Source organism: Cyanistes caeruleus, chromosome 6 (assembly GCF_971803275.1).
Source record: "Cyanistes caeruleus chromosome 6, bCyaCae1.hap1.1, whole genome shotgun sequence".
NCBI classification, from domain to species: domain Eukaryota; kingdom Metazoa; phylum Chordata; class Aves; order Passeriformes; family Paridae; genus Cyanistes; species Cyanistes caeruleus.
In genome coordinates, this window is record NC_141706.1 from 61,542,643 (window position 1) to 61,556,566 (window position 13,924).

At 41.5% G+C, this 13,924-nt stretch overlaps 1 protein-coding gene across 2 annotated transcripts in view; it reads right to left on the reverse strand.

Moving 5' to 3' along the window:
• BRF1 (BRF1 general transcription factor IIIB subunit) overlaps nucleotides 1-13,924 on the reverse strand; it is a 171,795-nt gene continuing 157,871 nt past the window's right edge. For both annotated transcript variants that reach the window (XM_023927411.2, XM_023927410.2), the window contains exons 16-18: nucleotides 8,994-9,045; nucleotides 5,802-5,970; nucleotides 1-3,640 (exon numbers count right to left, since the gene is read on the reverse strand). In XM_023927411.2, the coding sequence (XP_023783179.2) occupies nucleotides 3,603-3,640; nucleotides 5,802-5,970; nucleotides 8,994-9,045 (259 nt within the window). In that variant the 3' untranslated portion in view covers nucleotides 1-3,602. The remainder of the gene's footprint in view (nucleotides 3,641-5,801; nucleotides 5,971-8,993; nucleotides 9,046-13,924) is intronic.

A 13,924-nucleotide genomic window follows, 5' to 3' on the forward strand; every position in this document is an offset into this window, starting at 1 on the left:
TATGTAAAGGTTTTATGTTTTATTTACAGCAAATATATTACAGTAGAAAAGGTTAACATGACTCGTGGTTGTGGAAGGATGGTACGTATGCTTACATCAAAAGGGTTTCATTTCCTTGGCACTAACTGAACCAAATACGAGGATTCAACACAAAAATAAGAAACAGAACATTTATTAGGCAAACTCTAACTGTACACATCTGCAACTGGGGTTTCAATGCAATCCAAAGAACACAAACAAGTCATCAGGATGGCAAGGACTTTTTCAGTGAACATGTTTAACCCTCAAGACAAGGCTGTCTGGCACCATTTAAAAGTTGCTGTACTGAACACACTGATTTTAAAGAAATGTCATAGATGATTAAGACTGAAACTGCACTCAGCACAGTGAAGAAGCCCATTATTTTCTGTATTTCTTTTTTTACTCCCACAATACCAGAGTGTTAAAAGGCTGCATGGCAGACAGGCTGGATGCAACAGCTGGAGGGTTTTGCCTGTCAAGCAAAGTGACTTGCAGCAAGAGATGTGCTTTCTGCAACAAACCCAATGATACACAGCTTGTGTGGCTTCAAGGAAGATGATCTAAGAACAACAAATGTTGAAGCCTTATAAGCTCTTTACATCATAATCAGAATCCTGAGAAAAGCAGGATCCTAATTACTCCAACTGAATTCGGGCTTACTTATACACAACAAAATTGTCCAGATACATCAACAGTAGTAAACAGAGTTAATGCAGTGTTAATCTTTTTACATTTTAATGACTAGCTATAAAAACAGAAACTAGCATGTTCAAATTTGTTTACATTTCCTGAGCTTAGTTAAATGAAGAAGGAATGAACACTATAAAAATCCCAGTAAGTCACCAATAAATTAAAAATGTACATAACCACTATAGCTTAAGAAGCTCAGAGTGAAGTCTGCCTATCCAGTACCCTTTCTTTAGGAGTCCTGTACAGAAACCATGCCATTAACTTCACCAGCAATACTGAGATGCTATGGAATTGTAGGTCTTTTTATTGTTTCTTGCTCTTCCAGCAGATTGCCTGATGGCCTTTCCTAATCAAATCGTATGAGAGCATTCAAAAACTGCAACCCTCTACTTGTAGTGCACAAAACAATGTTCTCAGCAACACAATGTACTACTGAAATCCAAATTTCCTAGCTGCAGTTATTTGGGTGGGCTCTCAGCTCCCACACACATCACTGCCCTGGCAGCAGGTTTGGTTTCCTTTGGGGGAACAAAGCAGGAGACTGGAGGAAAGACCCTCGGCAATATTCATCTTAGCAGTTTCTTTAAGAGCCAACATCTTGCATTTGAGAAAAGCACTCGACCTACATGAGTCACAGACATGTTTATTTATGCATGTTTATTTCCTGCATAGAGAATACTGTGTACCTTGGAATAAAACCCAAGCCTTGAGAATATACTGAGAGTGTATTTGTAGCAGTGCTATGGAAGATTAATTCAAACCCAAACAATCAAACTCAACAGTCTCAAAGACTTGCAGAGCACAAACTTTGATAAAACAAACCACTTTTTAAAAAACTGTCTGCTATAGCATACTTTTATTTTATAGATAAAAGAGAGGTAGAAAGGTTTATCTCCTCAGTATCAGTTTCTGCGCAGTATTTATAAAGTATCAGAAAAAAAATCTATAGCTTTTTGGTGAAAATGCCAGCTTTTCTCCTAAGAATTATAAGGAATCTCTTCTTTTCACTTAAGTGCTGCAAACTAAGTAATTTGAATTTGGTTCAGAAGAGCTATTCTTTCTAGTAGCCTTACCGCACCAATTTTGTTACCAAGTTCTGCCTGTAAGAAGTCATTACAGAAATACTCCTAATGCTCAAAAATTCCTCACAGATACAACCCACCAAACAATATCTACCAGCCAAATAGTATCAAGTCTGCTCCTAAAAATAGCACTCACTCTTGATTGACTTGCATGATCCATCTTATGCAAGCTACCAAGAGGAACAGAGAATGGAAGTATGGAAGGCTGTGTGGCCCTTCCCCTCTTTGGTGATGACCTCAGATGTGAGCACCATCATCTCCTGTCTGGCAGAGCATCCTGAAGCAGCTTCTCTTCCTGCCACAATGCATTCTCTGGAGCAGGAGGATGGGTGGTGCTTTAGTAACAAGTGCTCCTCTAAAAAGGTAAGAAGGAAGACCTGACCAGGAGACACAGCTGAACAGAAACCATACTGGTAAGATAAATATCCATCTTTCCCTGGTGTTAAAACAAGCCTGAAGCACTACAGTTTTCATGATTGTCACCAGATAAGGGAGAGAGATGGAAACATCAGCTGCAGACATCAGGAGTGTGATCCAGAGTGCAGCTCATTTCCCACGGAGCTGAGAGCCTCGGGCCCAGCAGTGCCAGGGGAAGGCAGGTCAGAGATCCAGGGTGGGATCTGCCCACAGGGGCTCCACTCCTGACCCCTGCTCTCATGGCACTGCCAGAACTGTAAGAGAGGACCTGCCTGCTGACATTTCAGGGCACACAGGGCTGGAGCTCCAGCTTTATTCACATAGCAATGACTGTTCAAGGGTGGGATTTGAGCCATGAAAGTCAGGCTGCTGCATGGTGACCTTTAATTTACCCAGTGAATGTTAAGCAAATTACATTAAATTAAATTCAATTCAGTCAAAGCAGATGCTAGCTTATTTATTAAAAAGCTCAGCTTTCTCTTTCTTTCAACTGGTTTTAGAGACCAGCAGCTCCTGGGAGCAGACCTCCACTCTAACTTAGGCAAGAGCAGCCCCACAGACATGGCCAGAGTGACTCTCCCACGGCAACACCAGCCTAAAGAAGACCTGGCTGTCCCTAAGAATGCCCAGCAACAGCACATGAGCACAGCATCTTTGCCTCCTTGCTCCCTACACTTCCTACCCAACCCAGGTTTTCTCCCTCCTTCCACAAAAACCACTCCAGACTCACAGTGGAAGACAATTCTTCACTGCCAACATTGCCTTCTACTGTCAGATATTTTAAGGAATCTATGAACTGATTAATATAAAGAAGTATTTACTCTGCTTCAGAAAACCAGAACTGCTCTGCAAATATATAACTTTTGATAGGGCTAGGTAAGGGAGTTCATATACAGTAACATGGTTGCATTCACAATCCAGGTTGCAAACATTTGTTTCTGTCAGCTGTAGCATGATGAGACAACTAATGCTCCTGTACTCAAACAATCAACAGGCCCTGTCCTTCAGCCTGCTCCCTTTCAGCACCATGCCTAAAAACAGTCACATAAATAAGGGAAGTGCTGCTTTCAGCCACACAAGCATCATGCACAGTCTGTTTTGTCTCTTTTCTTTTGTTCTCTGGAAACATTACTCTCATTAATTTAATTCTCCAACTATGATCCACCAAAATAAAAATAAATTCAAGTAGGAATCCAAACTGGTTATTGCTGGGTTATGGGTCAATGTAAACTGACCAGACCCAATGCCAACCTCGAATTCACTTAACAAAAGTAAGGATTGCTTGATTACATTTGCTGACCATAGACAGCTTCTTTCACTATTCATACAGTTTGAAGACATAAGATTTGCTGAGAACAAGACATAGTCCATGTCCCCTGGAAGTAAATGGAGCTAATAGCCATCATCTTCATCCATATCACAGCCATAATCTGAAACACACAAAGACAAGGGCATATAAAAATGCAAATATTCTGGGCAGACAGAAGACATAATAGAAGTATTGCTTCTTTAAGGTTGTTTTCTTGCTATGTAACTACATCGTAATTTTTGCCTTAGGCAAGCATTTTAAAAATCATCTATTTTCTTAGGCCTAAATAAGTTCTTGCATGTACTTCCTTCAATGAAATAAAATTATTTTTAAGCATGTATGTGTAAGTATCTCTTCTCGCTTGTCAGTAGACCCTCATTTGGGAATACTTGGCACATGTATATATGAAATACTTGGTTTAATTTAGAGGCTAAGGTGATCAAGCCTGATTGTCACAAGTGACTTGGCACACAGTGGCTGATAAGCAGCAGCATTACATTTACAAGTAGGCACGTTTTTCACTAGACATAGGCACCAAGGAAAAAGTTGGTTTGTTTATATTATTCCTGGATTTATGAGCTGAAATTGCAAGGGTTCAGAGATAGCTCAGAGTTCCCATCAACATCAAAAGAGTCATGGAACAAATCCTGACCAATGCATCTGACTCAGACCTTCCTTATCTTCTTACTTCTAGACTTAAAATTCTTGCCCAGATTTTTAACCCAGTTTTGTTTTCTTAAACAATGCTGAGTGCAAAGACTGTGTGCTGTGTGTCAGAAGGCAAGTCTGTATGTTTCTGATTCTCTTCTGTGTGCTTCTGAATGCACTGACACAGATACTTTCTGTTGTGTAGATGAACCTATGGATAATTATTACACATGAGCACTGAGGAAAGTTAAACTTTATATTCCAAATCCAATACAGGGCAACATCTCACCTAAAGAGACAAGCAAATGCTCAGAAGCAGAATTAAATGTAATCTATAATGATTTGTAGAATGGGTGAAGTTCACCATCTGTAATTCATGTAGTTATCCCAGGCAGACAGGCTTAAAATCCATGGAGAAAGCAGCTAGGAAAGAGTTATTTGTTGTGCTGAGCAGCTCTGCACACCTGCATTTGAATTCTGGGAATATTCCTTTCCTTCTCCTTTTTATTTTTATTTTTTAACTCAAATTTTTCAGCTGTTGTCCAGACCAGACAGGGACTAGTGGAATGTTCTCAGAATGGTTCAAAATTAGTAACATTTACAAAGAAAAAAACCTCAGTGACCTTTATTCTATTTTTGTGGGGTGTTTATTAATAAACATAGACCCACCCTCCCCCACATGGGTGCCTTTACTTGGGAACGTTACTCTAATAATAAATGCAGGCAACAAACTGTTTTTCCTACAGTTCAGCAATTATTTTCCAGCAGAGGAATCAATTCAAAAGCAACAGACACTTTTGTGAAATGTATACATATTGCCCATGAAAGCTAAATGAGTACTGATGCAAAGATTTTTGCAGTAAATAACATTTCAGTAGGAAACTTATTCCCATCTTGAGTCTTTGCAACCCATAATTAGCAGCTCATTTTAAAAATAATTTTGTGTATTTTCAAAGCTTAACTTCTAAAGGGAAGTTTTTAATAAAGGATAAATGTGGATGTGTCCAGCTAGGAAAAACCACAGCGGAGAGGAGACTGCCTTTTCCTGCCAGCAAAGAAATCTAATTAAAGCAGTGGCTTTGCTGGGTAACCCAAAGAAATTAGCACACATCTGTGTACCATACATGCACCACCAATGCCATTCCTGCACTTGGGGATAACTGTTCCCTCCTAACACCTTCCCCAGAAACAGAGTGGGATGATTTATTCTGTTTTGAGCTGGTCACACACATCCCCAGGGCTCATGGGCAGCCTGGACACCACTGCAGCCTCCACTGAGGAGGCACAAGGAGCGGGGAGGGGAGGCTCAGGGGGCCCCAGGCACTGCTAATGGAGCAGTTTGGATCCCCAAACTCCTCAGATCCACCTTAATGAACCTAATTCTGGAAAACACCTCACACTTCTGTTTGTTCTTGAGAAGCCCTCTTAGCTTAAAGCTCAAGATACAAAAGTTTGCCCAGGAGGAGTCTCTAAGGTCAGGTTTCAGACAAGGGTGACTCCAGGCTTCCCACAGGAACGGGCAGTGCTGAAAATGCAGCAGGAGCTCCAGGAGAGGGACAAGCAGGGGAACCCTGTGTGTCCCAACCCCTGCAAGAACAAAGCCCACAGCACCAGGAGATGGTAACTCAGCTCACCATTTCCTCCCATTAACTGCAAGGCACTCATGCAGTGATCTTCATCTTCTTCTACCTCTTCCTCTTCCACCTCTTCATCAGGGTTGTAAGCTACTGGGCCACTCTCCACAAGCACAGCCGCTGGTTTTTCTACATTAGAGGCTTCAGCCTGTGCATTTGGGAAGGCAACCTGCATAAAAGAAGAGAGAACAGTAGAGCAGCCCTTCCTTTGGTCCAACATTTGCACAGAACTTCAGCAGCTTCCAAACAATAGGGACAGGAGAGACGGAAACTCATATCCAGTGCTATAGGTTCAGCTGTTCTAATAAAAGTCTGAATAAAAGTCAGGCAAAATCACCCAGTTTTTGCTGAGTCCAGAACCAGGCAACTGAAACATCCAGTAATGGCAACAGCAGAAGAAGGATTCTCTGGCTAGCATAAGGGGAGGAGAAATTTGGGAGCGAAGGCTCCTTAGCAGAGCTCTGTGGGAAAACTTACAAACCTCTCCCACGGTGTGCTCAACTCACATCAGGCCTATTACAAAATAACAACGTTATTGACAATTTAATGATAGCAAAAATGTACCCTTCAAATCAGAAAAAGCCCAACATGTATTAGTTTTGACAGCTCTGGTTGGATTTATTTGGAGGCGCAATGAGCTGTGGAACAAATAGCACTCTGTAGACAGCACTTAATGTGATGGCAGAGCACTCAGTTGATAATGCACACTGGCACCTGTAACATTACCTATGGAATTCATCAGAATAATGATCTCCAAACACTAACTTGGGAATCAATCATTGACGGGACCTGTTCCGTACGTGTTCCTCCCCAGCTGCTCCAAGGTTAGGCAGGACACAGCATGGAGGGAGGGAAAGGGTAACACCACAAGGAAACAGAGGTGAATTTGGAGTAGGTAATATTGTCTTTGGTTCACTAAGAAGAGATCTGGGAACAGGGCAGGAAGCAGCAACACAGACTGTGCCAGCACAGCCCAGGCTCTGGTGTTTCTGATCTTTCTTCTCATTTTCATGGTGTGCTGAGTCTGGAGCTCCACCTCCTTCTCTCATCCAGAGAAGAAACATCACAGGAGCTTTACCTCCATCAGCTCTGTAATAAGGAACTTTCCACACCCACTCTGTACTTGGACTGTTTGGGGTTTGTACACTAGAACCCATGGCACACAAAACCAGCCAATTAGTATCAATTTGAAGGACCTTAGAGATTAACCATGAATGCTGTGTTGTCATGTGAATAATTCTGAGAAGGGAGTACTGACAGTACCTGTCACGAGTCAGCTGTTAACAGCACCAAGCCATCTTCTTTAGTAAGAAAGATGGAAAAGACTGGGACCACTTCCTTGGAAGGACAGTGGTGAGGTGCTTCTAAAAATGAATGGTCCAGAGAACGAAAAACCCCAAATCCTCTAGCCCATACCATGAGAAAAGTGCCACAGTGCTCTAGGTTTTAAACTACAGCACACAGCTATGTACTGCTGCATGTTCTCCAATTCCATTGGCAGCAAGCTCTGATAAAATGCTGCAGTTTATTTTTATTTATCTATTTCTCTATAAATGTATTTACTTGGGATGCAGTAGCTCCCAGAATCCCTGTAACTCCAGGCACTTCAGAGATACACCATAAGAGAAAATCCCTGTACCAGAAAGTTGATAGTCTAATTATTCAAACATCAAAGCTGTTCCTGAACTTGTCATATACCATGGCAGTCAACCTAAGGAATCTGCCTGAGTTTTTCAAAGTCACCTCAGGGTTTGCTCCAATAGCTCATTAATAGGGCAAAAGACACCCATTAATTTTAATAGAAAATCAGGTATTTAGATATTCAGATCAGTCAAAGACAGGTTTTCATTATTTTTTAATGCTCAAATTAATCATATTATTTAGAGGAACTTCCCTCCAGTTTATATTTCCAATCACTGCTTTTGCCTTTAGAGTGATCAAATTGAGTCCATCTCGGTATAAGCAGAAGGAGACATAACAGTCTGAGACAAATCAGCATCATAATATACATCAATTTATATGTTTAAAAGTATCCATCTGCTCTGAAAAAGTGGGTGAATATAAAGGAGATATGATTCAGTCATTATTTTTTAAAATTGCACCATGCTAATTAAAATGTGACCTTCTTCTAATTATCACGTCCACTTCCAGACTGCTGTACTTCTAAAAATGTGCAGAGTTTTCTAATGAGCATAGAATAAGAAGTGAAAATGTATTTCCCTAGGCAGGATATCAAACTGTTTCTGAAAATCAATGACTTTTAGTAATTTTAAAAATAAGGCAGTCAAACAACACCTTTAAATAGAACTTCCTGAATTCACTTCCAGATGTCCTGGGCTGGAGTTTGGCACTTAGCTTTATGTATGGATGGGCAATTGTCAGAGGTGTTAAACTACCCAAGGGAACTGGTTCACTTTCAGAAGGGTGTCAGTGTCACACATTCATGGACAAGAGGGACAAACACCTTTGGCATCCTGAATTTTTGGATAAGCAGTAGACAATTTGTTGTACACAAAATGCCAGAGTGAATACTCTGTACAGTGTGAAAATAACAGTGAAAGAAAGTAGCAATCACTGTTATCTGTTTTCACTATCTGATAGTAATCATGACCCCTTTGAGGTGCACAAAGCCACCCAAGGAGGGCTTCTGCCACTGGCCAGTTACCAGCACTAACTTTTCCGTGGAACTATTACATTTTCAAACTAAACAAAGCAAAGAGTAAGCCAGGCTGTACAAGATAAGCTCTTTCCACACTGCTCTCTGACAGAAGCCCAGCCCACCCCTGGGGTCAGCTCTGTCTGCACAAAAGTGGAATTTACAAAGTCCTTCTTCTCTGTGAGGACAGCCCAAGTGCTAACAAACAGGCACAAGCTCTGCCCTCTCCTACCCCTCCTGACCACTGATTTGACATGGACCCTTTTAGATGCCTGCATTCTCTTTTTTGCTGTCCAATGAGGCACCACGACACTGTGCTGATGTTCCTAATGGATTAGTAAGAGCAAGCCTGGGTTAGAAAACAGCCAATGTCAGCTTTGCAGCATTCACAGTAACCAAGTCCTGGCCTGATCAGACAGACAAGACTAATTTCTTTTACCCTTATCTACCACATGACCAGAGCCAGGGTGAAAACAGCTTGTGGGAATTTCCTAACTCAACCTGTTGCACCAGGAGAAGTGCTGGACTTTTCATACCTCTTCAGTGGCAGCCTTCTTAGCAAACTGGGTTGAAATCAAGGGTCTTAATCTGCAAAGAAAGAAGGAAAAAATGCTGAACATCAGAAAAGTTGCACAAGAGTTTGACACAGAGTATTCATTCTCCAAACAGTGAAAGCACTTTGCTAGTGTTATGTTGTGCAATTACTTTTTTAATGATTTAAGATAAAGAGCAGAGAGCCACAAATGCCATGATAATTAACACACACATTCCCTTGGAAGCATCTGTCCCAGATCAAGGTAATAGTAAAAGATGCCAGCACAGTAGCAAAACCTCATCTCAGTCTGCAGCCCCAGATTCTCCCCAAGGTCTTTGAAATGGCTGCATTTGTTACATTTTACAAAAATCAAAAGAAAACTGATTTTTGGAAGAATGCAGACATGGCAAGACTGGGCCACACTCTGATTACCTAGCACTGGTCTGCAACTGCTTCCCTGTATCTGATGGGACATAGAGGATACCAGTAAGATTATGCATGCAGGATACCACAATTATCACAGGCAAGATTTTAACCTCCAGCTACAGAAATCATAAAAAAAACCAAAAACAACAGGGACCCTTAATACCTTGAATGAGAAATGACAGAAATTTAACATAAAATATTTTTTTAAACCCTGCATCAGATGTGAAAGAGAACTGCATATTGGGGAGAAGAGCTGGATCAGTATAACTTTACAGCTAAGTGTTAAATATTATTACTCCTGAAAAACATTTCATAGTCTGTTGTTTCCTTACTGCCAAGAAGGCTGCTCTCAATCCATCATTTAGTGTTACTTTCTGGTCTCTCCTGCTCATCTAGATGTATCTAGTCACAAAGAGGATGACTTGCTTTCCACAGAAAAACTGCTCAGACAGCTCCTCAAGCATGTCTTTTAACAAAGTCTAGGCAAACAACTTAATGAATACCAATTTATGCCTCCAGAGATACAGTCTTTCATGATAAGCAGTATTTTACCCTCATTTTTCTCTTAGTCATTCCTCCTTGTTAACACACAGAAACTCATTGTTTTCCTACTAATTTATTTATTTCAAATACTCAGCAGGAGGAAACAAAACCCCAGAGGATGAGCAGGGGAGACTCAGATTATTATCTCTGATGGTAGAGACAGTATTAAAATACAAGATATTGGCTAAGCTTCAAAAAGGTTCAAAAACTGGTCATCTCTGAAACGCTTTGCAGGACCCAAAAGGAATTTCAGCAACTCAAGTAATTGAAGGTGCCTCCTCCCAGCAGATCAAAACAAAAAAAAGCTAAGGGAATGTTTCAGGAGCTGTGCTGCTGAAGAATCCAGAACACATTATTTTGCTACAGATACTTCTCGTCATGTTATATAATTACAAAGAAATTTCAAGAAAGAGATTTTCTTGACCTACATAAATATCTATTACTTACAAATCCTGGTTGACTTCTGGGCTCAGAGAGAATAGATTAGAAGGCATGGACACACTCCTCCCTATGTGCTCACCCTTCTATTTCCATTATCTAACCCCAGTTGTAGAGTTTTCACCTTTAAACGTTGTCTAGTCCAACCCCCTCAAGGAGCAGGGACACCTTCAACCTTGTCAGGTTGCTCAGAGCCTTGTCCAGCCTGACCCTGAATGTTTCCAGGGACAGGGAATCCATCACCTCTCTGGGCCTGTGCCAGTGCCTCATCAACCTCATAACAAAAAAATTTCTTCCTTAATTCCTGAGATTTGAGAGTATCTACCTACTTTCAATCACTGTTTTCCAAAACATCATCCTGTTTTGATGCTTATAAACATAAAGATGCAGCAAAGCCAAAAGGTTGCATAGCTGAAGGATTATAATTACCAAACAGGTTATGTTTCATTGACATGACTGAAAAACACCCAACACTGGTAAGAAATTAAGGAATTTTATTTTAAACCCGTAGTCATGATTATTGCAATTAACACTGTACCAAAGATAGCACCTTTTCCCTCCTGCTACCCAAAGACATCAGACCTCCCTGGAGCACCCAGAAAATATTTCCTCCCCCCAATTAAAATCAAGCTGTTGAGTAAGACTCACAAGGTAATCAGAAACTGCTGACATTTCTTTTAGAGCAAATTATACATGTGCTCACACAGTGAAGAAAACAATCACAGCTACAGGAAGCAGAGAGTAAACATTCCAGTTTCATTTTAATTAAAATGGTCCCCTAATGAAAATAAAAAGATTCACGTTTATGAAAAGCCTATTTGCAAAAACTTTAGTGCAACATCCAAGAGCCCTTCTATACCATTTCTCAGCAGCAAGGGACTCTCACACCCAAACTGAAATTAAAGCTATATTTCTGTTCCACGAGAGCCGCTCACAACGCGCATGTCTTCACTTCCTTACTACAAATACAGCACTGCCATCTGATTTGGCCAATACAGGTTCTCTCTCAGCACAGTATAAAATGCATCCAAAAGCAGTGGGGTGGATCCTGCTCCTGCCATGGATGGCTGGCACCTGCTGCAGGCCAGATCCAAGGGGGTCACTCATCACCTGGGTAGAACGGCCCACCCTGCTGCCCCTCCGTACTATCTGCTTCCTAAAACACTAGCCAGGACACTGGAAAAAGCTAAAACCATTGCAAAGAGAGACAAAAACTTATTTCTCCTCTGAAATAAGGGATTTGATTCAAACTACAGCTATAAAAGTTATAAATATATAACCCCCTTGGCTCTCCTTATGTCTACAGGGAGCCCTACTATTACTACTGTACAAAACAGTTTAAGAAGGTTTTATAGTTGAGGTGTTGTTTTGTTTCTTAAATGCCCCAATGTCCTGACCTCCTTAGACCAGAGCAGCTGCTGCCACCCCAGCCATATGGAGCAATAAATTACTGGCTGCCATGGCTACAGATACGGGCCCCTTCTGCTGTCTGGCTGCATCTCAGAGGGTGGAAAAAAGTGTCTTCATGGAAAAGCATGACTGCTTTTGAGGCTGGGACAGGTCTGAGTATTAATGATCAAAAAGCACCTTGAAAAAATAAGTAATTGAAGTATCCTATCCAACTTTCACTGGGCATGACTCAGTCTCATCTGAAAAAGGCTACCAAGGGACACACATGCACATGCACACTACAGAAGAAAGAGCCTGTCCATCAAAGTCCAGACTGAATTAGAGGTTCACAAGCTCTATAAATAATAACATCCTACACTGAGGTACAGTTCCATATATACTGAGGTGACAAAAGCATCCTTTTAAAATGCCATGTTGTGACTGGGAAATAATGGGGGTCTTGGTCTTCCAAAGTGTGTCAGCTGTTGTTCACTATTTATGACTTCTGGTTTGGTTATGAACTTTGCAAATTAACACAGTACCTTGTGGGAGGGAATAACAGAACAATAAACTTTCTGAACAGCAGTGTGATCCATAAAAGAGGATAAAAAAGATTTCACACAGCCCCAAGTGTGTTACATCCACACTTCAAACTACTTCAAAAATTATGCAGATCTACTAATGCTCATGTCAGCCAATACACATAACACTGGAAGCAGATTATCTTGACATGTTTGTGACAAAAACTAATGGCATGGTACAAGGCATCAGAGGCTGCTCCCTGCCGAATCTGCTCCGCTCTCAGCTGAGATGTGCATGATAACGTCTGGGTTTGTCCTCCAGCTTAACAATTTACAAGAAGACTCAATATAATAGCTCCTGACAGGGCTGGAGATCACACAGACTGAACTTTCAAAGTGTTTTTCTCTGAAAAACAAGCTGCCTGTGACAAACAACAGTTTTTATTTTGCTTATTATTTAATAACAAAAGATTACACAGCACAGTACATACATAAAAGAGAAAAAACATTGAGAGGTAATAAACCCACCTGCATCAGACTGTTCATCCACCAAAAAGTTTGACAATACCATAACAATCTCCTCAGTGCAATTCTGCAAGTAATTTGGAAACTCACCCAAAGCTCTGATTCTTACTGAATTTTAATTTAATCCACCCATGTAGGGAACATCTTATTGCTGCTCACCACCCATACTAATTTTATACACGGATGGTCCCAGAATACACAATGGGTAGCAGAGATTGAACAGAGGCCACAGCCACAAGCCTGCAGTGTAATTATGCAGGCCATCCAAGACAACTGCCCATGAAACCTATATATCCATACACAGGCCTTTCATGTGCAGGGACAAAAAAAACTATTGAGAAATGACTCAACAAGAGACAGGTCAGGTTCTTCATGCTGGCTGAGATCCTCCTCCCACCTGAGGCCAGATGGTTTTGCCTCAGGAGGTCAGTTTACTAGACATCTGTGTGAGAAGGAAATTAATATAAATGTTTATACAGGCTAAGAGTGCCCTTTAATTAGGTGTCGTCAATGTTATCCTTACCAGAAAGCTGGGAATTACCTCTCTGCAAGGATTTAAAGCTCTTCTTGGAAACACAACAGCATCAGGAGATACTGACCCACTGTCCATGGGGTCAGGACAAAGGGGTGACCCTCCTGGACTTGGATGACTGCTGTTTTCCAGAGGGCACAACAAAGGCTGCAATGACCACTGTAACCCTGGAGCACTTTGGGGTTTGCACATCCAGCTGTGGATTCCACCATCTTCAACATCTGCTTCTGCCTGAGAGCCAGATGCTCACAGGAGCTGTTCCCCCTGCTCGAGAGGAAGTGGAGGCACGCAGCCAAGGCCATGGCTGGCCCTGATACCCATGAACAGCAGCATGATGCCCTGAAGACAGGGGCTGGGGGTCAGGGTGCACTGCACCACCTCAGAAGTCCAGATACAACCACAGATACCATCGTGCTCTGCAGAATGACAAAGCACCTGTGATGCTCTCACCTTGAAACTGTGTGTGCCTGAACGTGAGGTAGGCTGGTGGTTTTGGCTTCCTCAAGACCAGGCTCTTCACCCTATCCAGCTCACCATCACTGTGAAAGCCCCAAGGAG